Here is a 24,960-nt window from a genome sequence, read left to right as displayed (position 1 = left end):
CAGGAGCAGCCTGGAGCTTGGTATTCACCTATCTGTGAGGACTACCATCCTGTTTGTCTTAGGAGAAAGTGCAGTTGCTTACCTGTAACAGGTGTTCTCCTAGGACAGCAGGATGTTAATCCTCAGGAAACCTGCCCACTGCCCCTGCGTTTTGTTGTTTTATTTTTTCGCTCGTATTTTTTCTCTATGTTATGAGACTGAAGGGGGACCTTGCGTGGACACGCAGATAGTGGCATGCTGGTCATGCTCAGTGTGCCAATCAAAGCTTCTGGAAACTTTGATAAAAGTTTTCCATGCCGGGCTCCATCTGATAGTCCTCACAGATGGGTGACACAAACATCCTGCTGTCCTAGGAGAACACCTGTTACAGGTAAGCAACTGCGCTTTATTTCCTGTCTTTTAACCAGTTACCAATCCAGAATAGCACACTGCCTCCTATCCCATAACTCTTTAATTTTCTGAGGAATCTTTCATAGGGAACTTTGTCAAGTGTCTTCTGAAAATCCAAATGCACTATATCAGCTGGCTCACCTTTATTTATGTTTGTTATATTTTGTTTAGAAGATATAAATAGATTTGACTCCTCCCCATTAAGCCACATCTTTTTAGTTTTTAAATCATTTTGTTTTTAAGTAGAACTTCTACCATTTTATTTAGCATTGCCAGTGTATAGTTTCCCATATCACGCTTGCCTTTTTAAAAATAGGTTTTATATTGGCCATCCTCCAGCCTGCAGGAACTGTCTGTTTTAAATAGGTGAGAGATGATTAATAACATGTCTGTGATTTCACGTTTGAGTTCTTTCAAATGTCTGGGGTGAATACCATCCAGACTTGGTGATTTGTAATTCTTGAGTTTGTGAAATTGCTTATATCTTCCATTATTACAGAAATTTGCTTTAGTTGCTCAGAATCATAATCATCAAAGAATGTTTCTGGTGTGGGTATGTCTGTAATATCTTCCTCAGTAAAGAGCAAAGCAAATTCAGTTTTCTGCTATTTCCTTGTCCCTCCTGAGCACTCCTTTTACCCCTTTGTCATCTAGAGCTGTGGTTCTCAAACCAGTCCTTGGAGCATACCTAGCCAGTCATGTTTTTAAGATATCCATAATGAATATGCATGGGAGAGATTTGCATGCACTGTCCCCACTGTATGCAAATTTATCTCATGCATATTTATTTTGGATACCCTGAAAACCCAACTGATTAGGTGTGCTCCGAGGACTGAGTTGAGAACCTCTGGTCTAGAGACCTTAACCCTTCAAAGGTGTACTTGATGTACTTGAAAATATTTTTTATTACTTCTTTGCCTCTGTCAAGTTTCTTCTCAAAATTCTTTTTTTGGCCTGTCTTACTACTGTTATCTCTAATTTGACAGTACTTACGCTCATGACTATTTTCCTCATTAGGGTTTGCTTTCCTTTTATTGAAAGATGCCCTTTTGACTTTAACTTCCTCATTCACCTCACCATTAAACCATGCTGGCAACTATTTGACCTTTTTTAATGCATGGAGTACATTGTAGATTAATATCTATATATCAGGACATAAAACTTTCAGGAAAACAGACAGCTCTTGCTTTATGTAGGATCATTTTCAAGTGCTAGCTCCTTGAATAAGAAAAGCAATTGGCAGCACATCAGTGTGTGGCTTCATCAAAGCCTAGTTTTACTTAGGTTAAAAAAGGAGTTGATAGGTAGGTGCAAACAGCATGATCCATTAGTATGAAGTAGAGAACAATTATTTAAGATATTTAATTACCTTTTACACAAGGACTTGATGAAAGTCATTTTTCATATTGGGACTAATGTAATAAATTGTGATCTTTATTTTTGATCTTCTTGCTTGAGGACGGCTATTTTCAAACAGCCCACATAGTGATAAAGTTTGCTTGTATATTGTACATGGAGACTTTACGGAGTATTTTCAAAGAAAACTTATGTGAATCAGTTTGTTTTGAAAGTACTTGGGTAATTGATAGATTATACATACACATTCACATGAGTAAAGTTACGCCTCCTCTTCAGAGGGTTTAACTTAGCTTGTACACTTAACCCCATACCTTTTAAAAATGTTAAAAAAAAAAAAAAAAGGTGGGCATATGTCCCAACTCCACCCCCTTGAATGCCTCTCCTCAGTGCATATAGCTATATATATATATATATATAAAACTGTTAAAGGCATACTTTTATGTGCACTGAGCCTGGATCAATTTTAGAGCAGTTATTTTCACTCATAAAACTGGCTTTGAAAATTACCCCTATATATTGTTTATCCTGACCAGAAGGACTAAACTAGTGAGAGGATCTTGTACTTTATAGAATATTATTTTTTCATAGTATCTATTTAATGTTTGGTACTTGCCAGGTATTTGTGTCTTGGATTGGCCACTATTGGAGACAGGATACTGGGCTTGATGGACCCTTGGTCTGACCAGTATTGCATATCTTATGTACTTCATTTGCGTTTTTAGTTCCAGTGCAGTTATTTAGCCCTCCTGAAAACATTTTCAGTAGACTTCATTTCAACTTAACAGGGATTTAGGCTTCAGGAAAAGTCAAATCAACTAATTTAGCAAGTTTTGATAATGTGATTTTCATTTATCACATATTTTGCTACAGGCTTTTTCTCTTCTGTTTATAAGATTTTATTATGCCGCTCTGAAACTATTTTTAAAAGGTCCATTGAATTTGTTAAATTGAATATCCTTGGAAATATTTATTTCTATAACTTAAGATATATATAATACCTTTCAAACTTTTCTGATAGCTCAAGCCTGACCTTCAGTTGTAATGTAAAAGGATGTAGTCTAATAAATTTTAATCTGTTTTTTAGTCTTTCATTTTTTTATCAACACTTCATCTACAATTTTTTGTAAGAAATAGCCTGTTTATTTTAAAATTAGCAGGAAATAGAAAAAGAAAAATGTTATACTTTATCAGTGGCATTATTTTAATGTCCTGTGTGGCTCAAGAACGTATTCAGAAGTTTTCAGATTTATGGAGATAGATGTACTGGTGTAGCTTTAGTAGTGTTAAAGGCAGAAAGAACGATAGACTGATAGACTTCGTAAATAATTATATAATGTATTTGTGGTATTGTTAGCTGAGAACAGTGATAAAGATCATAAGCAGGTATGGTTTGTGCTAGCTAGTATAACTTTAAAACTGAATGCTATTGGCTCCAAGTTCATTTTATTTTGTAGAATGAATCTGATTTTCTAAAAAAATTTGCTTTTCTATACGATATTCATACAAACATAAGTGAACAGGTTCACATTTAATCTGGTAGTGAAGGAGCAGCTTAGTGGTTTGGTTAGAGCAATAGACTGAGAACCATGGATGCCAAGGTTCAACTTCTGCTGATACTCCTTGTGACCTTGGGTGAGTTACTTCATCCTCCATTGCCTCAGGTACAAACTTAGGGCCCTATTTACTAAACATCTTTCCCATTGACACATACGGTAATAGGAGAAAACCTTTTGGTAAATGATCCCTTATATTCTAAGAGGAAGTATAAGCTTAATCAAATTGCAGTGAACTTTTGATGAATTGTATGGACATTTATAGTAGTAATTTATTTATTTATTTTTGGATTATATCCCTCCTCTTTATTTTTGGATACCTCGCCAGTTTCTGCTGCCCTTAAATTGTAAGCCCTCTTAAAAAAAAAAAAAAGGGGGAATCGCCTACTGTACTTGAATTGTAACTCATCTTGAACACCCAGTGAAAAGTTGTGAGCTAAATAAAAATAACTTCCAGATTTGGTAGGAGGATAGATTTGACAGCCCTGAAAAAAATCTTTGTTTTAGTTTGAGTTTAATCCTTGGTTAGACCTGCTTGACTATTTTTGGCAGTGTTTATGAGCCTTGATGTTTGTTGGGGTGCAATGTTAAATTTTACCACCTACCCCAGAAGACTAATGTGGGATGTCTCTTTAAATTTTATAGTCGTTGATTTTGCATCTCTGTAACTATTAGAATCATATGAGAGCTGTTAAGTTCAAGTCAATCAGATTTTCCCTGGACTGATGATGTTTTCAAGGTAAGTTGACTGACACCTAAGAGGACAAGCCCAGAATATAAACAGGGTCACAGTCAGGTTCATCTGTATTTCACATAAATTGCTTTTCATTATATAGATTTTGCTGTAGAAAATGCTAATGAGCCTTTATATTTCTTAGTAAGCATCATATATGAGCAAGTTGCTAGAATGTGTTTGAATTGACCAGGTTGACAAATTATATTTCAGATGATACAGATTCATTATCAGATGTCACCAACAATAGCAATCAAAACAACAGCAACTGCTCCTCACCATCTCGGATGTCAGACTCTGTTTCATTAAATACTGACAGCAGCCAAGATGCTTTACTGTGTTCACCAGAGAAAGAAACAAATATTGCTCTGAATTCTAAAATCAGGTCTGTGGATATCTTGAATATATGATCATTTAATAAACAGGTAAAGACCATAAGGCCTATCTAGTCTGCCTAATTTCCTTTCTAGATAGAATATGCCATGGACCCTACTTGATCTCTGGCTTTTTTCTGTCGCTTCCTTCCATCCTCTGTGCTTATTGCAACACTGGGTAAAGCCAGAGAGCAAGTATGGTCTACAGCAGTAGTTCTCACACCAGACCTTATGACGTTAGTCAAACTGGTTTTCAGAATAGCTACAATGAATATACATGCAATGGGTTTGCATACAATGGAGGCAGTGCATGCAAATTCATTGTGGATACCTTGAAAACCTAACAAGCTGGGTATGTTTCTGTACTGAGTTGAGAACCACTGGTCTCTATAGCATTATAACTGGAAAAGAAACAGAGCAGTAGATGGCACTTATGGTCATTTTTTTTTTTTTTTTTACATACTTTGTCTTTGTATGCACTAGAAATAAAGTAGGAGTAGATACATAACATAACTTCCTATTCCTATCTAGATTACAGCTGTTTTTTAAAGTATCATTTGGGTGTAATAAAACGAGACACAGAAAACCATTCCTTTAAGAAGCTAAATAGGAATAGATGAATCACAAAATAAAATACTTAATGCATAGTGAGCTGTTCATTTGTATTTTGGTTCTTTAAATTAGAATTTGGTCAAGATATTTTTCTGTGACAAAAAGTAGGTAGTTATATATGCAGCATTTGTATTTCACAGTGATTTCTGTGTTACCTGGGCAAATTTCATGCAGTCATCTTTTGAAAATCTATTGCATATCATATTTGGAAAGAACAGTTGTTATGCTAGTGGAAATCTCAAACATTTCTTTTTATGACTCACCTGGTTTGAACAACAAGGCTGACATAATGGCTTCAGATTTCATTCTCATACATTTAGGTTAGCATCTCGGTTTATAAAATTGTGCTTCCATCTTAAGCACTGCCATTTATGACACAACCTTATAAAAGATCTTCCTTCATTGTCAGCAGGGCATTATACCATCATTAAAATATCTTATAAGGTGAAATAGCCCAAATACTGTTGTATCTATCTCACTATGTATATTTCTTGGTCTGCCTCCATTGTTGTAAGCTGAAGATAATTTTATTATTTTTAATCTTTTATAATTCAACAGTAATACAATGGTTGTTTCAAGTCACTTTCCTCTGTTTCAGACAAGAAGATGAAAATTTCAATAGTGTTTTACAAAATGGCAAGTTTAACACTCCTGAAGAGAAAGAGATTACCAAATTGACTGAATATGAGCTGACTGCTGAAGAAAGACTAATGCTAACTGACAAAAGAATGGTGCTGAAGACTGATAATGAGGAATTTAAAAAATTGGACCAAATCAATATGAACATTAGCAGATGTACAAGTGATGATAAAATTCAAACAAATCTTGTAGAAATATCAAAGGTAACTGCTCAAGAAGTACTGGCAGGAAAAGGCATTTTAAACAATAATGTTAAGGAAGAGAGAGAATGCCTAGAAAATGGAAATAAATATTCTCTTTGTTCTATAAATAAAGTGAATGGGCATTTTGAGGAAGTATCTTTGTCGTCAAGAAAGATTGATCCAATGAGAGGTACTATAGCAGATGTCGATTCTTCCAGTGATAAGGATGTCTCAAAGAGTACTGAAGATCTTTCCCCACAGCGAGGTGGCCCAGTAGGATCAGTGGTGAAATCTCATAGCATTACCAACATGGAGACTGGTACACTGAGAATTTATGATATTCTTAGTGACAATGGACCCCAACAGCCAAAATCTGTGACAAAAGCATCGTTTGGTATGGAAGGCCAGAATATAGTCCGAAGCAAGTCAGCCACACTGTTATATGACCAGCCTTTGCAAGTGTTTCCTGGATCTTCTTCATCTTCTGATTTAGTATCTTGTACAAAAAAAACTGTTTTCAAATTTGATTCAAATCATAACCCTGAAGGCACCACTGTAATGAGGGGGCCAGTAGGTACGCAGGTATCTGGTGTACCTCAGTATAATATTCAATACAGTAGTAGTACTACAGCCAAAGACACCCTGTGGCCACATAAACAAAATTCCTTGGTAGAACAAAGCAACACAGCACCTCAGCGCCTTTTGTGGTCAGAAAGCACTGAAAGTCCAGGCTTCATAAAACATGCAGTAAACATGAATTTTTCCAACCATAACAATGTTAGATCCAGTGCTGCCTATAGCATGCATCAAAGAATGGGACCAAGACATACTGAAATGTGGGCTGTTCCACCAAATGACAGGCTTCTTCCTGGGGTGAATCGGAATACTCTTCAAAGGCAGAGCAGTGTGTCCTCTGCAGCTTCTGTAACACTTGGTGATGCTGGATCCACAAGGCGTGTCCAGATGCAGGAAGGAGATTACATGACATACAGAGATCTACATACAATGGGAAGAGTTCCACAGATGATGTCTGGGTCACAAAGACCTCTTTCTGCAAGGACCTATAGCATTGATGGTCCCAATGTGCCCAGACCTCAGAGTGCTCGGCCCTCTATGAATGAAATACCAGAGAGGACTATGTCAGTTAGTGATTTTAATTATTCACGGACCAGTCCCAATAAAAAGCCCAACACAAGGGTTAATTCTGAGCACTCTTTGTTGAACCCTCAAGGAAAAAAAGTTCCTCATGATTGGAGAGAGCAAGTGTTACGGCACATTGAGGCTAAAAAGTTAGAAAAGGTAAAATAAACCTTTTTATTCTTTTTGTTTCATTTAGAATTTTTACAATTATTTTGTCATGGTGCAATATAAATATATATCATTTTAAAATGAATGACTCTTAGGGAATACTTCTAGTTCAGGGGCTCTTGATTTTAGTGTTTCAATCTTTCTGATTATTACAGTAGATTTTTTTTTTTTTTTTTGTTATTTAGAATTCTACCCTGTTTGATCTTTATCCAAAGGATTTTGTCTCAGAGTGATAATGGCTCTCTTGCATATCTGTCGCTTTTTATCATTTAGTTCATATATCTTTCTTTGCTTTACTGTAACTTTGACCCATTGCAAACTTGGTTTAATACATAATATGGACTAGAAATATGACATGTGAGATGCTGTAAATCAGATGGTTTCTATTTCAACAAGTAAACTGAAAAACAAAAAAGCAGGCACTTCTTAAATTGCAAAAAGCAAGAAAAAAGTCAATACAAAACTCAAAATTTTATTAAATTACAAATTCTAAACCAATATTTAATTCACTTAAGTTCTTTAAACACAGCATCAGACTTAAACATAGTATGTATAGATATAATCCACTGCCTCTTGCCTCGCAATGGGCTGCTAGCAGTATCGGACAGCAGCACCAGAATTCATTCATTTGTTCAGATAATATCCCTTTAATTTTTCAAAAAAGCATTAATAACACTATAAGTCAGTGATTTTCAACCAGTCTTGCGACACGCCAATGTGTAGCAAAGCACAAACTGGTGTGTCGCCACCTCTGTAGCCATAATACCGCGCTCCCTGGTCTCCTGCTGATGCAGCTAGTCTTCCATCTCCCTCTGCTTCAGCGGAATGCAAGAGATCTCGTCTTCCGCCTGGGCTTTAACCATTTTCAAGCCCGGGTGGAACGCTAAAAGCAGAGCTGATTGCAGCACTATGTAGCCATCTAGAAAGAACACGTGGGCCACATGAGTTGTATGCCTTCCTTATCTGCATTGCCCGGAAGAGGAAGTGAGACAAATCCGTGAAGGAGAAGGAGCAGTGCGAGCCAAATTTGAAGAGACAAGCGTCGGCCCCCACAGCCCAAGAAAAAGAATGAGTCCTGTGGCCACAGGGGCTGAATAGGGTGACTAACTGCCCAGTTTTGAACCAGACAGTCCAGTTTTTCTGTCAGTTGTACAGTGTCCAGTTCCAAGTGTAATTGGACACTGTAAAATCCGGTCAAAGGCAGCAGACAGGAGACAACAGAGAAAGGACAAGCTGCACATGCTCAGAAGAGTGCTGCGCTCTGATCTCCCCCCTTTCTTGCACCTTGCTCGTGACGGAAGATATGTCTTATAAATGTAACTTCCGCTGCCAGCAAGTTTTAAAAAACCTGCAGCTCAATGCGTTAACCATTTTTTTTTTTCCACCAGACTTTTCACTGCCTGCTTGCTGTCACTGCTGGGAAAGCTTCTGTTGCCAACTTGCTGTTGAGTACTTGCTGTCCAGTCTGTCTCCTTTCAGCTCCCCCTTCCCAGTGGATCTCCATGGGAACGGGGAATACTTCTCTCTCCTCGGGCACTCAGTAATAAAGCAGAGCCAAGCCGGGAGTCTCAGAGAGGGTGAGGAGAGAGAGATCACCGCCCTGTAGTGTGTTGGAGTTAGGACTACAGCTGTCGCTGTGTCAGCACCACTCTCTCCAGAGAAAATAGTGCTGACAGAGCGTCAGCTGTAGACTAAAGTGGAGACCTTCACCATCAGAACCAGGTATGGAACTGATGGGGAGAACAGCCAGCAGGGAGGGGGTGGGGGCAAGAGCGAGTGGGAACAAGAAAAGAGGAGAGGGAGTGAGGTCAATAGGAAGAGAAGAGAGAATGTGGGAATGGGTGTGGGAGTAAGGGAAAGGAGGAGGGAGGCTGAAGGGGAAGAGGCAGAAGAAAGAGTTTAGTGATAGGAGAGTTGAGTTGGGAGGACAGGGCATGGGGCAAGTGCAATAAGGGTGGGGAAGGGCTGAAGTGAGAAGAAGAGAATTTTGCTGAAGGTGTGGCTCCCCCACTCCAGCTCCCTCCTTTCTCCACATCCACCGCCTCTTGCTCTCAAACCCTCCCCGTCCTCCCCCCTCAGCCCCCTTCTCATCTGCTACCATCCATTTCCCCCTGCAACCAAATCCCCTTGCTCCCAGCTCTCACCTCTCTCCCAATCCCCCCCTCTTCTCTTCCCATTTCCTCCTTTTGCCTCCTGAAAAGGCACATTGGTACCCCTACCCTTCAAAGCCTGGGGCCCGGCCCTGTGCATCCTGGTTGATTGTCCTGATTCCTCTCTTGCCACCTCCCTTCCCAGCATCCTTCTTGTCTCTCTGCCATGCCCGTCCCTGTCAGCAGCATTTATTTTGCTCCCTCTTTTTGCCAAAGGTAAACACTACAAAATCCTAGTTATTCCCCTCCCCTGTCTCAAGCAATACATATACACACATACCCTTGAGTAACTGATGCCCCACATCTCCCTCTCTCCCCAGTCACTCATAGGCACACACTAGAGGAATTCCAACCCCCTTTGGAATGCAACCTATCACTCACCCTCCCCATCTGAAGTAATTCATTCTTCCTCATTCCTATTAGTATGATCTTAAGATATTGCTTTAATATTTCTTGGTGATTTATGCTAATTTATGCAATTGAAAGGGGGCGGGCACTCCCACCTCAGACCTCCAGTTTCCAGCTCAAGTCTGTGGAAAAGTTGGCCACCCTAGGGCTGAAGGACCAGCTAAAGCTTCAAGCCGCTGCTGCTATTACTTGTGCTTCCTGAAGTGGAGAAACAGCATATGTGTGTACCTTTGTGAAAGTGAGAGGCAGCATGTGTGTTTGCATTCCTATGTGAGGGAGAGACAGCCTGTGAGTGTGTGCGTGTGTATATCTGTGTGAGACTGAGCATGTGAGAGACTCCCTGTGGGTGTGCCTGTGTGAGACTAAGCACGAGAGACTGTGTGTGTGTGTGTGTGTGTGTGCGCCTGTGTGAGGCTAAGCATGTGAATGAGAGACAGCCAGAATGTGTGTATACCTGTATGAGACTGAGCACATGAGAGAGCGCCTCTGTGTGTGTACCTGTGCAAGACTGAGCTTGTGAGAGAAAGACTGCCTGTGGGGGTGTGTTCCTATGTAAGACTGAACACATGAGAGAGAGGGATCCCCTGTGGGTTTGCCTGTGTGAGGCTAAGCATGTGAAAGTGAGAGCCTGAGTGTGTGTGTACGGGTGCAACACTGAGCGAATATGAGTCGGCCTGTAGGTTTATGTAAGTGAGACTGAGCATGTGAGAGTGAGCAAGACAGTATATGCATATATGAGAGCGAGAGGGGAGAAAGCTTAAGCAACAAAACCTCCTCTTCTCCTCTTGCTAATCAAAGACAATGTCAAGGTACTGTAAAATCAAACGTTCCCAAGTATGGAGAGCAATGGATTAATTTTTTTAATCCTTATTAGTTTTAATTATTGGATGTTTGTGTCTGCTGTTTTGAAATGTTTTATTGGTGTTTGGAATATTTTTATACGTTTTTAAATTGTTGGATGATATTCTATTCTTCAACTGTTGTGAAATATGTATTTTTTATTAGTATGATTTTATTACTATTGATTTTTTTTATTTTATATTTTTCAAATTATAACATTTACAAAAATGATATAATCAAGTATAACATATTTCTTACATCATAATTTTATAAAGGAAAATAAAGTGTATTCCAGCCCACATTTTTGGAGGGAAAGAGAGTTACTAACTCTGCAACATTGACATTTCTCTTATACAATCACATATCCCCTCACTACCCTTTCATAAAGCTTGAGATTTATCTAAGATAAAGCATTGCAGGTGGGATGGGTCAGGAAATATAAACTTATTATTTTGAAACAAAATCTGGCATTTACACGGAAATTTTAAGAAAAAACTAGCCCCAATATCTAGCACTGATTGTTTCATCGATAGGAAAAGTTTCCTCCGTGCTTGAGTCGCACGAGAAACGTCTGGGAAGACTTGTATTTTCTGTCCACAGAAATTTCGATCTTTATTTTGAAAATATTTAAGAAAAAACAAGTCTTTATCCCGTCTCAAAGAAAAAGAAACAAGCAAAGTTGCTCTAGAATTTATCAAGTCCAGGGAATCTTCCAGAAAGGTAGAAACCCCTGGACTTTCTAAATTATCCACACCACCCTCCTGGTTCTGTTCTATTTTTCTTATAGATAGAAATAATAAAGTCTAGAGACTAAAGATATTTTCTCTACTTCAAACTGCAATACTTCCACCACATATTTTTTATATAACTCCTCTGCCGACATCAGTCTAGAAATAGGAAAATTTAGTAATCTTAGATTACCAGATCTTAATTCATTCTCTAGGCTTTCTACTCTACTATGCAATATCATATTGTCTTTAATAGAAGCAACATTTACAGTCTGTAATTTATTTATTACAGGGTTCAATTTTGCAACTTCCTGCTCTAGCCTCTCAGTTCTTTTATCCAATTCTACAAATTTTTCCCTCGCTTCTACTGAAAAGGTCTGTACATTTGACATAAACCCTGACATTTTCTTGTCTATCTTAACAGACAATTTCCATACATCTAGCAATGTTACCTTTTCTGGTTCAACAATATTTTCTTCACTATCATTTCTTATTTCAGAGATGATGGAAGGGCATTTAACCTTAACACAAGCATCAGTTGCCTCGCCACCCAAAGTTATCAATTCTGAATGTATAGTCCGTTCTGGTGGTGATCCATTACCTCTAAGGGTTTGTATCACTCCCCCCATATGAGCTATATCTTCATTGGCTGCATTTGTTGCTTCTCGTGCGGGGGATGGGGAAGATTGTATGGCCAAGGGGATTTGAGTGGTTCCTAACAAGGCATTCCTCTCAGTTATTCCCCCAACAGCAGACTCACCAGCAAACACCTCGTGGGAGTCCATTGGGCCAACTGTCTTTGTCATGGGGGTGGTAGGCGAGGAGGCGTATGTTTTTGATTCTCTTCTTCCCATAATTTCCCCCAGGGGTGCGCCCCTTTGGCACGCGGCTTCGGCAGCGCGCTGGCGGCTGCGCACCGCTGTGCCCTTATTTTATAGCTGTGCCGGGGCACTCACCGATGACGTCACAGGGGCGGAGTTCCGCCTCCCCCTCTCGACCAGGAAAAAGTTATTTTATTTCTCAAATCTACCCAAAGGTAGAACCGGACGAGGATCCCAGTGCGCAGGTTTCTCTCTCTCCACCTCCTATTACTATTGATTTAATATTTTTTTATTTTTTATGAGGAATGGTAAATGTTTTTCCATTGTTGTACTGATGGGTTTCCAATTAAGTTTTTATCTGTATATTTCTATTCATACTTACAGTATGCTCTTTTTATTCTGTATTTGGTAAGGGTCTGTCTGTATTCTGCATGTATGACCGAGGTGAGGTATTCTGCCTGCGTGAAGTTTCTGTGTAAGTATATATAGCAGCCTGTCTTGTTCTAGCTTCCTAATATGAGGTGTATTGGTATTTTAGGGCCTGGTATAATATTAGCACTTCTACCTTCTCATAAGTAGGGTTGTTATTGTGTGTGTGCTAGTAGTTAGTGTTTTAGTATGGAGGTTTTACTATATTGTTATAATTTTTACTCATGACTATCTGTGCTTAAGCCCACACTGAACATGATACAATAGGCCTAATGCCATATGGGTTCCAAGTGTGGGGGTTTATTTTGTTTGTTTTTTTGCTGAATTTTCTTGTTGGCACCACCACAGTGCATATAAATATACATGTAAGTGATTTTTTTTAACCTCAGACTGCACTTTTAATGTCTTTTTTTGTATAAATTCTATTATAAATGCATAATTTTTAATTGTGTGGGGAGAGGAGGGTGTTTAAGGCTGTACGGTTCACAAGGCAGACGGTAGACTTCTTCACCCATTGGTCCCAGTAGGACACTGCTCTTATCCTCCATTCTTGCCGGAGCCCAGCAAGAAATGGCAATTCTCGTTCTCTTTCGTGCTAGTGATAACTGATTCTGTCTTCCCCTGCTGGGCCCGAAAGTGATAGGGGACAGAGAATGCAGCTTGTACAAAAATGTATTTCTGTTCAGAGAGAGTACTCTTATCTTTTTCTTGTGTCATTTTTAACAATAGAAGTACTACTGAGGGCAGTCATATGATGTGGTAGCAAGTCACATTGTGCTGAGCTCCGGGTGCTACTTCCCCCCCCCCCCCCCCCCTCTTGAGCTTTTTTTTTTTTTTTTTTTTACCTTTTTAGTGTGCGATTAGTTACTCATTCATCCTTAGTGACTGGGAGGCATGGTGCAACACTATATTGGTAACATTTCAGCAAGTTCTGGAATGGGCATGGCTTTTCACACTGCAAAATGGGAGAAGGAGAAGCTGAAGCCTGTCTCTCCCAAGATAGCCGACAACGCGGGAGCTGTGCTGTCGGAGGATCTGGACACTGTGACTAAGCTTACTGATGCGGTAGTATTGGCCCTTGATGAGCGTTTTTCCCACATCTCCACACAAATAGAAGAATTGAAATCCTGATTTTCAGAGCTGTCCCTGCATTTGGATCAGGCTGAGGGCAGACTCTCTACTGTAGAGGATGATGTCCTTCAGCTGAAAAAGCGAGTGCAAAGAGAAATGCAGGACAAAGCTGCAAAATTAGATAATCTAGAAAACCGGACACGAACAACAAATGTAAGGATTGTGGGGATAGTGGAAGATAATTCCACGATGGATGTGGCCACACTATTGGAGACTTGGTTACTAACAAAGTTGGGCCTCTCTGAGCTACAAGGAAAAAAGCTCTTTGAAAGAGCTCATCGCATGGGGCCTAAAGTGCAGGGGAGGCCTAGATCCCTCACCGTTCGCTAAGCTGTCCCATTATGCTTATAAGGGCATGATACTTCATGCTTTCTACAAAAAAAAAAAGGCTTTTGCTTTATAAGGATCATAAAGTGCTGATATTTCAAGACTTTTCTAATCGCGTGATGTTGCACATCGCAAATTCCCTTTCATATGGTCTAGTTTTGGTTTAACATAGCATTCAGTTTGCCCTGCAATACCCTGCCCAACTTCGGATCTGGCATCAGGGAAACTAGCATGATTTTTGAGTGGCTGAGGAAGAGCAGAAGTTTGTGCAACAATTACTGCGCAAAGAGGTGCAAGTATTGGGACCCTAACCTTTCAAGAGGCCAGTTTGTTTATCATTTCTTGACTTTCATGTGTGAGACAATCCCATATTATGTTTGGCTGCTGCTGCCTACAGAGATGCAAACTTTAGAGTATTAGTTACCTTTCAAGGACAACTCAAGTAGTAATCATGACTGGACTGTGCCATTTTTTTTTCTCCATGGGGACAGTAGAACCTATTAACTCTTCTTCATGGCTCTTTTCTGGAGCTGCTGTGGATGGACATTTTTGTTTTCATATAGCCTGTTGTTCGCTTAACTGGGTTACCTTGAGGCAGCCAGCAACCAGTATTGCATTTGTTTCTATTTTCTCTCTCATTTTTTCTACTTGTATCTACTGTATCTGTTCGTTTTTGTTTGTATGGCACAGACATTCAGTATATGGCTATGGAGTTCTGTTGCTCTGTGATTATATATCACCTTCAACTTTGTTATAAAAGCTCAACAGTAATGGTTCTTTTTTTGTGACGTGACTTGACCCCTGGCAGTCTGCCCAGATGGAATGGGTACATTATCAATGCAAAATATTATATACTGCATAATAACTTGTAGGGAATATGTGGGGGAAGGCACCCTAACACGTCTGACTGATCCCTTGCCTTTAATTAGGCGATGATTGTGGTGGTGGATGCTTGGGGGTAGTTTGGTGGGAGGGAGGGGGGAGATATTGGGGTAATTTTGTAAAAGTGTTCTGGTGCAGAAGGGAGCTTAACAAACATTTTTTTCTTTTAGATGGGACTTGTATTCTTGTTCTGTAATCAGGAGAATGGGGAATTACTCTAGGATATTAGAGTTATAGGCAGCAGGTTTATTTCTCATTTTACTTATCTTTTCTCATGGGGGGGGGGGGGTCACATAAATTTATCGCTTGGAATGTAGTAGGCCTAGGCTCATCAGTCAAGTGAGAGAAGGTGCTTTCCCAGTTGAACTATTTGAAATGTCATAAAGCTTTTTTTGCAAGAAATGCATATGACCCTCAAGGGATATGCAAAACTTCGGAGGCACTGGGTGTCGCAGGTATTTGCAGTGCAGGGAACATCAAAGAAATGTGGTGTAGCTATCGTTCTGTTGCTTTTCAACTATCTCAAATCTGCATAGATCCCCAAGGCCGCAATGTAGCAATCAATGGCTCCTTATTTGGGAAACCAGTAAGATTGGCTTCTATTTATGCCCCTAACAGATATGATCACAGCTTTTTCACCAAATTAATAACTGTATTAACTTCTCTGGGAACTGCCCCTCTTCTGATTGGGGGGGGGGGGGGGCAGATTTCAATTGCATAGTAGACGGTTAGATAGGTAATCTAATGCTCCCTTTTCTGGTTTAGGGACGCATAAAAGTATCCCTTTTCTTTGTAATCAGTTGAACTTATTAGACTCATGGCGTATATTACACTCCGGGGAGGTGACTTCACACACACAGCGAGGGCATATGACACTAAAACGAGGATAGATTTTTTACTCATATCTCAGATATACTTTCCAACTCTACTTTCCTCTGATATTGACCCGATAATAATTTCAGATCATGGGCCAGTCTCATTTGTGTTGACTAACCTTTCCTCCTCTTCGGGGAGGCCAGAATGGTGATGCCTCAATGGTTAGTCCAGGATAAGCATTTTGAAAGCTTTTTAGTTAATAAAAAAAAAAAAAAAAAAGGAAGAATATGAGCTCAATAGCAGGCATATGGAAGATCCCATTCTTTTTTGGGAAACTGTGAAGGCAGTTTTGAGGGGAGAGATTATCAGTTACACGGCAAGAAGGGAAGAAGGAACTTGCTTGAGACGTTTTGTCTCTTACAGGGAACCTTCAATCCCTTCATAGTTGTTTGACCATTGATCCCTCTCCTCAGTTAAAACAGGAGTACTGGGCCACTTCTAAATTGTTAAATGATAAGCTACATCAAAGGGCTACTTCCTCCCCCTCTCATTTACAACATAAGTTTTTTTTATATGGTAATAAGTCCGAAGGATGTTGATGAATTTAGTAAAATCCAAACACCAGTCTTCTTTTGTCACTATATTAAAGATAAGAGGTATATCTTTTACTTCCTCCCAGGAGATTTGCAGAGCAATTAGGGATGATTACCATAACCTTTATTCTGCTGAGGATAGTAGTATAGATAATATGAATCATTTTTTGGGAAATGTTGGTTTGTCTAGGTTGTCTTCCTCCCAGTTGGGAGTCCCTGAATAGACCTATTCATATGCAAGAAATTCAACAAGCTATACTGGAGCTCTCTCTGCTAAAATCCCTCGACCCGGATGGGATAACAGCTCAATTTTATAAAACTCTTCATTTGAAAGTCCCCATGGCCCTTAAGATGTTATTTGATATTATGATACATCAGGGGAGGATGCCTAACTCTCTTAAGAGTGTCAATATAATAGTGTTGCCAAAGCCTTGGAAAGATCCCTCAGTCACATCCTACCGCCCTATTTCCTTATTAAATTTGGACGTTAAGCTTTATGCTAAAGTAATTGCTAACAGACTTAAATTGCTTCTTCCTTACCTTATTTCTAACAGGCAAGTGGGGTTTGTGCATGGCAGGCAGGTGGTTTTAAATGTAAGGTGGGTTTTTATGCTATTGGAAAATTGGCATCATCTCTGGGTTCAAGACCCTGTACTTATTAGTTTTGATAGGGTCTCCTGGTCTTTTTTGCAAATAATATTGCCATTATTTGGATTTCAGGGCTTTATTTTAAAAGCTATTGAAGTCCTGTATTCTAATCCCGAAGCCAGGGTCTGCGTAAATAACTTTTTCACCTTTTTCGCTAAATAGAGGGACAAGGCAGGGTTGCCCATTGTCGCCACAGTAATTTTATTTATTTACTTTTTTAATTAGCAATTTTTATTGCTGTCAATCATTAACATTTATAAACATTGTCATCAATAAACAGGAATTGATCAGCATTATACAATCAGAGCTCATATTTCTCCCCCTCCCCCGTTCATGCTACACAGAGAGAACAATGTCATATTACAAGTACAACAAGCTGCGTTAAGTTACATATAGATGTAGAACAGAATGAATATTTAAGGATGCCGAATATGCGAGGAAAAAGTCAGTTGTCTCCATGATATAGAAGGGTTCCAGATGAGGTCAAATTTAGGAAGATTATGATATTTAAGCGCCATCAACCGATAAAGAGTACAAACCCTATCCAGACGGTTCAAAATTGTAATTTTATTTTTTTTAACTCTTGAACTCTTAGTAATGTCACTACTTAAATTAACCGAAGAAGCGGAAGGCCTTTCACACTGTCCCTTTTCTAAGATACTTCTTTTTTCTGATGACATATTACTTTTTCTGCCTAAAGCCAGGGAATATCTGCCTCATACACTGAAGTTGTTTTCCCTATACGGGAGTTTCTCGGGATTGAAGCTTAATTTGGACAAATTGGAGGTTTTAGACCTCTTGGATACCTTACACTCTTCCTAGCCCAACTTTCCTTTGAGGTGGGCAGCAGACAAATTTCAAGCAGGCATACCCTTGATTCCCCAGCTCCTGGCAATTCATCCAAGTTAATCTTTCTTTCTGACACTTATCCCCCCTCTCTAGATTCTCTCCCCTGCAATTCCCTCTCCAATTGCTCACCCTATCTAACTATGTCAAAGCTCTACTCTTAACCTTTTGCTGATATGCATTTATTTTCATACCACTGTTGCTGTTTAGCTTCAAGTTTTAATATGAAGCTCCCGTTAATTTATGGATTTTGTTATACATGTTCCCTTTTGTTATTTGTTCAGTGTTTTGTGTAAAGCCCGTTGCTGCATTATGTTTTACTGTAAATCGATGTGATGTTGCAAACGTGCCACGGTATATAAAAATCCCTTAAATAAATAATAAATATTTAGGTATCTATATTCACAGGGACCCCAAAATGTGGTACTTCCTAAATGTTGCTCCTCTTAATTCGGGTTTCCAGAAGGCCTGTAATTGCTGGATGCATTTTCCACTCTCATTTATGTCAAAAAGCTCTCATAAAAATGGTGCTTCCTAAACTGTTATTTATTTTACAGATGATTCCACTTCTTTTATCTCGTAAAGATGTGTTAATGATCTCCCGTATCTGGCTGAAATTTGGTTGGAGAGGGAGGAAGCCTATATTATCCCATGCAAAACTTATGGTACCTAAGGAGGATGGTGGGGGTGGGTTCCCCAACATTTGTTTTTAAAATATCACCTGTAACTTGAGACAGGTGGAAGATTGGTTGGGAAACATGAGTCTGTACTCAGATTTAGATTTAGAAAGAGCCTTGGCTGCTCACCTTTCTCTGGCATATGTCCTCCTTGCTCCCCGAACTTCTCTTCCCTCGCACCTAACCAATTCTATTTGGATCCAAGCTGCTCAAGTTGCTTGGAGATCCTTAAGCATTCACCTGACACTACCCTGGGAGACCTCATTTTTATTCCCTCTCAAAGGAAATCCCCATTTTCCGCCTAGGGATGAATTGGCAATTTATGAGGATTTTGAAGGAAATCAGAGCGATGATCCTACCATTTATTGATTTGCAAATGAAGCAGATATGCCCATTTTCTTACTGTATCTCTCATTTGGGGTTTTAGTCACATCATTATCTCATTTATTTCCAAATTAGGAGTTATATTTTATCTCAATATCAGCTCCAGACAGTTCAGTACACATCTGGTGCATTTCAACAATTTTATTTGATGTGCCAGGGTGCAAAAAATACTTTATCGGGGTTCTATAAATTTTTACATTCTACTTCAACCTTTGATCTTTTGGCCTCTTTAGCCCAAGTTTGGAGTTTGGAGCTATGCATTGATATAGATGATGATGACGACATGTTTGTGTGAATGCACTATACAGGTCATTTGAGGGGGTAGCGTTTCGAGAATTGCAATTTAGGCTTTTGATCAGGATGTTTTATTCTCCATACCAAGCTTTTAGAACCGGGGTTGCCGAACACAGCAAGTGCCTTAAATGAGGCCATCTGGATGCGACAATAAGCCATGTTCTGTGGGATTGCCCCCTCATTCAGGAGTTTTGGGGGGAAATCTTTCAGCTCATTGGCCAATGGCAGACTACATCGGTAGCGTTCTCTGTGGCGGTGTGCCTACTAGGTAAGCCTCTGGAAACTCCCTCTTTGGATAAAATAGGTGAACTTTTTTTTTTATATAAGTGTTGCTTGGTCGGGAAGCAGTGTATCCTTTTTGCGATGGTTAGAATCTTCCCCGCCTTCAAGTGCCCTTTGGCATAAGAAATTGGTAGACTTGCTGTGTTTGGAGCCTCTGTCAATTAAACTGAAGCCATTCTCTCGCTTGAAGCTTTTTCTCGCTATCTGGTCACCTTTTATATTTTATTATTTATTTATTTATTTTATTTAAATGATTTTATATACTGACAACCGTTTGCACATCGTGTCTGTTTACAAGTAACTTACAACCAAAGTATATATAGGCATTGCCTTTACAAAGAACAGTATGCAAAAGAACGCAGTAACAGAACAATAACTAGATAAATTGAAGAGGGAGGGATTTAGTTGAGGAGTGACAAAGGAGGGGGCGGGGGGAGGGTGTAAACAATGACACAAAGGGATAGGTTATGTACAAGGTTTAGAGAAACATTCATTATGTACACTGGTTATATACAAAGTTATATAACCCCGAATACAACACTCGTTGAAGTGAGGTTATATATGAGGTAAGGTCTTTATTGACCTTACCAGCTGACCTAAGGAAGGTTGTCCTTCGCAATGTAGACCAAGATGAATGGAAGATCTCAGTAGACCCTTCACCGATGCTGTCATTGCCTGATATATAGTCCCTTTGTTATTTTCTCTCATTTTGCTTAGTGAATGGGTATTTGTTGGATTTTGATGTGGTTTTTTTTTAATCTCCGAATAACTAATATTGCTGTTGTTTAAGAGGGTGGGTGGATATGGGTATTTCAGTTGTCACATTGGCTCAGGTTTTATACACTTATCCTGTATCTTAGTACATTTTGAAACAATTTTCATTAAAAAATTTATGGAAAAAAAGTAATACTGAGGCTTATTTTTTTCTTAGTTTTGCTGTAGGTTGTTGTGAATGGTGTGTCACAAAAGTGAACATTGTCCATCAAATGTGTCATGAAGGGAAAAAGGCTGAGAACCATTGCTATAAGTATATATAAAAAATAACTTATCTCAGTGTTCATTGTTCTTGATTGTCCTTAAAACCTATGGAGCCAAGATGTTGTTTAGCACAATCTTGCAAAACACTGCTGCAACTGATGCATTTGAACCGTAACCTGATACAAGCCAATGTTTCGGCAGCACCAAACCACCTGCTTCAGGATCAAAACTCTATCCATGTAGGTGGTTTTCAAAAATTTTAACCCTGAAGCAAGTGGTTTGGTGCCGCCAAAATATTGGCCTGTTTTGGGTTATGGTTCAAATTCATCAGTCGCAGCGGTGCTTTGCAATATTGTGTTAAACAACATCGTGGCTCCCTAGGTCTTAGGATAACCAAGAGCAATGAACATTGAGATGTTGTTTTTCATAATACTTATAGTATTAATACTTTTTGAAAAATTAAAGGCTAGTATTTGAACCAGCAAATGAATGAATTCTGGTGCTGCTGTCTGATACTGCTTGCAGACCATCATGAGGCAAGAAGTAATACATTATATCTGTATGCACTGTGTTTAAGTCTGATGCTGTGATTAAAGAACTTGTGTATTAAATATTGGTTTAGAATTTGTAATTTAATAAGAACTTTGAGTTGCACATCTTTTTTTCTTTTTATTTCAACAAGCAATGTATATGTTTTGTCTTTAATTCTCCATTATCTGATGAAGACCTTAAAAAAATATAAAGTGGCATATAATAAGTCTTGTTATGACAGGACAGGTACAACAAATATTGGAGGAAAGTATGGAATGGTCTTTGCATAAAAAAAAATCAAAACCAGAATGTTTGGTGGTTAAACTATCACACTCTTCTAAACTTTATCTTTCCATAACCATTGAAGATTCATCATTCAATATCTAGGACTCCATTAGAAGTCTAGGAATATGGATTGATTCCCATTTTTCCTTTAAACCTCAGATTAAATCTGTTGTCAAATCTGATTGTTTTGGGTTTTTTTTAATGCTTGGAGCTGTTGCCAGTTTAAAACATTTATTTCCTCATGATTTTCGAACAGTTGTACAAGCTATTATTTTACCTGTCATTGATTATTGCAATAGTTTTTACCTTGGTCTACCACGCACTACTTTATATCCTTTACAGTTTTTGTTAAATGCAGCAGCTTGTTTAATATCAGATACAAAGCGTTACCAACATATAACTCCTATGCTTGTAAGTTTAAAATGGCTTCTGATTAAGCAGTGAATTGCCTTATAAAGTGGGCATGATGTATCTGAATTTAGCAGTTTAGATATCATATCCTTGGGCTAACACTCTGTTGAAAGTGTACCATCTGTCTCATCAACTGCGCTCATCCCAGTGAGGGAAGCTCAATGTACCATCTATTAGATCTACTTGCTTGTCATCTACAAGAAAGTCTGCGTTTTCTATAGCAGCACCTTTCTTGTGGAACTCTCTGCCTGTCGACCTAAGGCTGAATCTCTGTGGTAAATCATTTAGAACTGCATTTAAGATTTTTCTTTTGTAGCAGGCTTTCAGGTATTTTTGACTGATTATATTTCCATCTCAATCAATGATCTTAATATCAGAAGCAGTAGCATGTCTCTAGAGCAGAGTATGTATCTAAGTATATGGTTTGTTTAATTTAGTTAAGTATGTTTTTGTATTAATGTGTTTTTATGAATGTTTTATTGTGCATCGCCTCAGCAATCAGTGTGAAGTGATTAATACATTTTATTAAATGCAATATTGCAGTCTCTTCCGAAAAAAGTTTAATTACAAGTAAAAAGTTTGCCTTTCTACTGATTTTGCTTGCAATTAAAAAAAAAACATTTTCAGAAGACTGTAATATATTTTAGTGGATAAATGATTTTGCAGCCCAGCTCGTGTCAGTCAGTGACACTGAAAATTTCTGGCATTCTAATTCCCCAGTAGGACTTTTAGTGTATCAAATATGTGTGCCTTTTCACACACAAAGTGATTTAAAACTTTTCTTATGGGATTATTTATTGGATGAGATGGTGATTGTTCTTTGTTTTGTGGATATTTCTCCAATATCCTTCTCAGCAAAGAATTAAATTAGTTTTTCTACTACAGGCTTGTCCAGCTAACTTCCTCACCATCTTTTTGCTTCAAATATTCTTAAAACGTTTTTTGCCTCTGTAGCAAGCTTCTTTTTAAATTCTTTCTTGGCCTTTTTTGTTAATATTTTACATCTAACTTATTTATTTTATTTATTAAGCTCTTGTATACCATCGTTCAGACTGGCTATCACAACTTCCCAGTGCTTATGCTCTTTCTTGTTTTCTTCATTTGGATCTGCTTTCCATTTTCTGAAAGATGTCCTGTTGGCTTTAATTGCCTTTTTAACCTCATCGTCTAGCCATACTGGCAGTCATGTAGTCTTCCTTTTGACCTTTTTTAAAAAACAGAATGCATTTTATCTGGGCTTCCAAGATGGTATTTTTACACAGTCTACTTCTCATGCAGATTTTAACCTTTGCAACCACTTCTTTTAGTTTTCTAACTAATTTCCTCATTTTATTATAATCTCAGTTTTTTAATTTAAACAATTCTACAGTAATTTTACTTAACATCCTTCCTCTAGTAATTGACAAATTTGATTGTATTATGATCACTATTGCCAAGTAGTCCCACTACCATTACCCCTTACACCAGGTTTTGCATTCCACTGAAGACTTGATCTAAACTTCTCCTTGAAGCAGTCATTTATGGCATCTAGAAACTTGGCTTCCCGAACATGTCGTGATGAGACATTCACCCAATCAATACTGGAATAATTGAAAGCTCCCATTATTACTGTGTTGCAAATTTTATTTACCTTTCTAACTTCTGTTCGCAATTTCATTGTGATTCTTCATTCTGCCCAGGCAGACAATAGTATACACATAGTGCTATATTCTTCCCCGTCAAACATGAAATTTCTACCCATAGAGATTTCAGTGTGTTTTGTTAACTGTAGAACTTTTATCCTGCTTGACTCTGCTATCCTTAGCATATAGTGCTACCCCTCCATGAGTTTGATCTGCCCTGTCATATTAATATTATTTGTACCCCAGTATCACTATTCCATTGGCTATCCTCCTTCACATGTTTCTGAGGTGTTTATGATGTCTATATTTTCATTTAGTGCCATACATTCTAACTCTCCAATCTTATTTTTAAATGTCTGGCATTCGTATATAGATGATTTAAGTATGTTTATTTGCATTCACAACTGGCATATTAGCAGCTGATATAGGTAGTTTGGAATTATTCATATTTGTCTGCTCTTAATTTAAATCCACCTGGGTTAGTTTAGCCTTTACCACAGCATGTGTCAGGATATTCTAACTTTGTTTTGCCAGTATCCTTTAAAAATGCCTTTTTCTGAACCATGTGTTCCTGAGCAACTTTCAGCTTTTCCCCATGATCTAGTTTAAAAGCTGCTTTTTTTTTAGTGCCAGCAGCCGAGTTCCACCCTGGTTAAGGTGGAGGCCATACCATTGGCGTAGGCTCCCCCTTCCCATAAATTTTGTCTTCCAGAACCTCCTTCCTGCACTTTAATCTGTTTTTGGTATCTACATGTACCATGACATCCAGCTTCTCAATGCTCTCTAAAATCTTATTTCAGGTGGTGTTTGAGTTCTGCTGCCTTCACATCAGGCAAGCAAGTTACCCAAGTGAGCCTTGCATCCAGCAACCACCCAGCTATTTTGATTTGTAATGATCAAATTGCCAACTACAGTGGCAGACCTAACTCTTCCCTCCTGGGCACATGCCTCTGAAGCAACATCCTCGATGTTAGAGGATAATAAATCACCAGGCAGGTCCTAGCTACAGTATCACTTTCTGTCACACTGATGTAATGCTTTCATTCCAGTTTACCTTGCTCCTCCAATACAGCACAGGGGCTGCCAGAATGGAAGTGGGACCACACTCTATTTCATTCCCTTTTAAAGTCTTCATGCCCTTATATTTTTTTCATTCTGCTCGCTCAAAAAAATACAAATCAAAATGCATTAAAGGTGGTGTGTTTCAGAGATCGACACAACATACACTTTCATCATGAATGAACAATTACAGAAATATTCCAAAAGTAATGAATACCAAAACAAAAAGTCTTCATTATGTAAGTCTTCATACCTTTTGTCATAGCAAACTTATGAATATTTGAATCTCAGCTACTGTGACTGGACACAGGTGGGCTCTATAACTACTTATGGACATTTATTGATTTGGAGCAAATTTCAAAGTGTCAAGCTGCTTTTGTTGTATGAAGAGAATTGGAAGCAAAGATTAAAGCATGCTGAACAAGAACCTGCCGAAAGAATTCCAGAATAACACTTTGCAAAGGTACAGATTTGGGGGAAGGGCTATAAGAAAATTTCACCATTTGAATATCACTTGGGACACTGGTTCATCATTGTCTCAAATGAGATCAAAAGAAATTCCACTTTGGTTTCAAAAGATTGTAAAATCTTCTCCCACATGAGTACAGTGTCGAAGTATTGCGTCCGTTGGTCGCAGACGACTGCAGCCGCTCTGCTTTACCTCTTTT

General features: G+C 38.6%; 1 protein-coding gene across 5 annotated transcripts in view; it reads left to right on the top strand.

The window, feature by feature from the left end:
* The window catches only part of ERBIN (erbb2 interacting protein), a 716,810-nt gene that overhangs the window by 613,324 nt on the left and 78,526 nt on the right, over positions 1-24,960 (top strand). For all 5 annotated transcript variants that reach the window (XM_029576039.1, XM_029576020.1, XM_029576010.1 and 2 more), the window contains 2 exons: positions 4,249-4,420; positions 5,620-7,141. In XM_029576039.1, coding sequence (XP_029431899.1) covers positions 4,249-4,420; positions 5,620-7,141 — 1,694 coding nt within the window. The remainder of the gene's footprint in view (positions 1-4,248; positions 4,421-5,619; positions 7,142-24,960) is intronic.

Source organism: Rhinatrema bivittatum, chromosome 1, assembly GCF_901001135.1.
Source record: "Rhinatrema bivittatum chromosome 1, aRhiBiv1.1, whole genome shotgun sequence".
NCBI lineage: Eukaryota > Metazoa > Chordata > Amphibia > Gymnophiona > Rhinatrematidae > Rhinatrema > Rhinatrema bivittatum.
The sequence above is the reverse complement of the archived record's forward strand: the minus strand, read 5'-3'. Positions and strand labels throughout refer to the sequence as shown.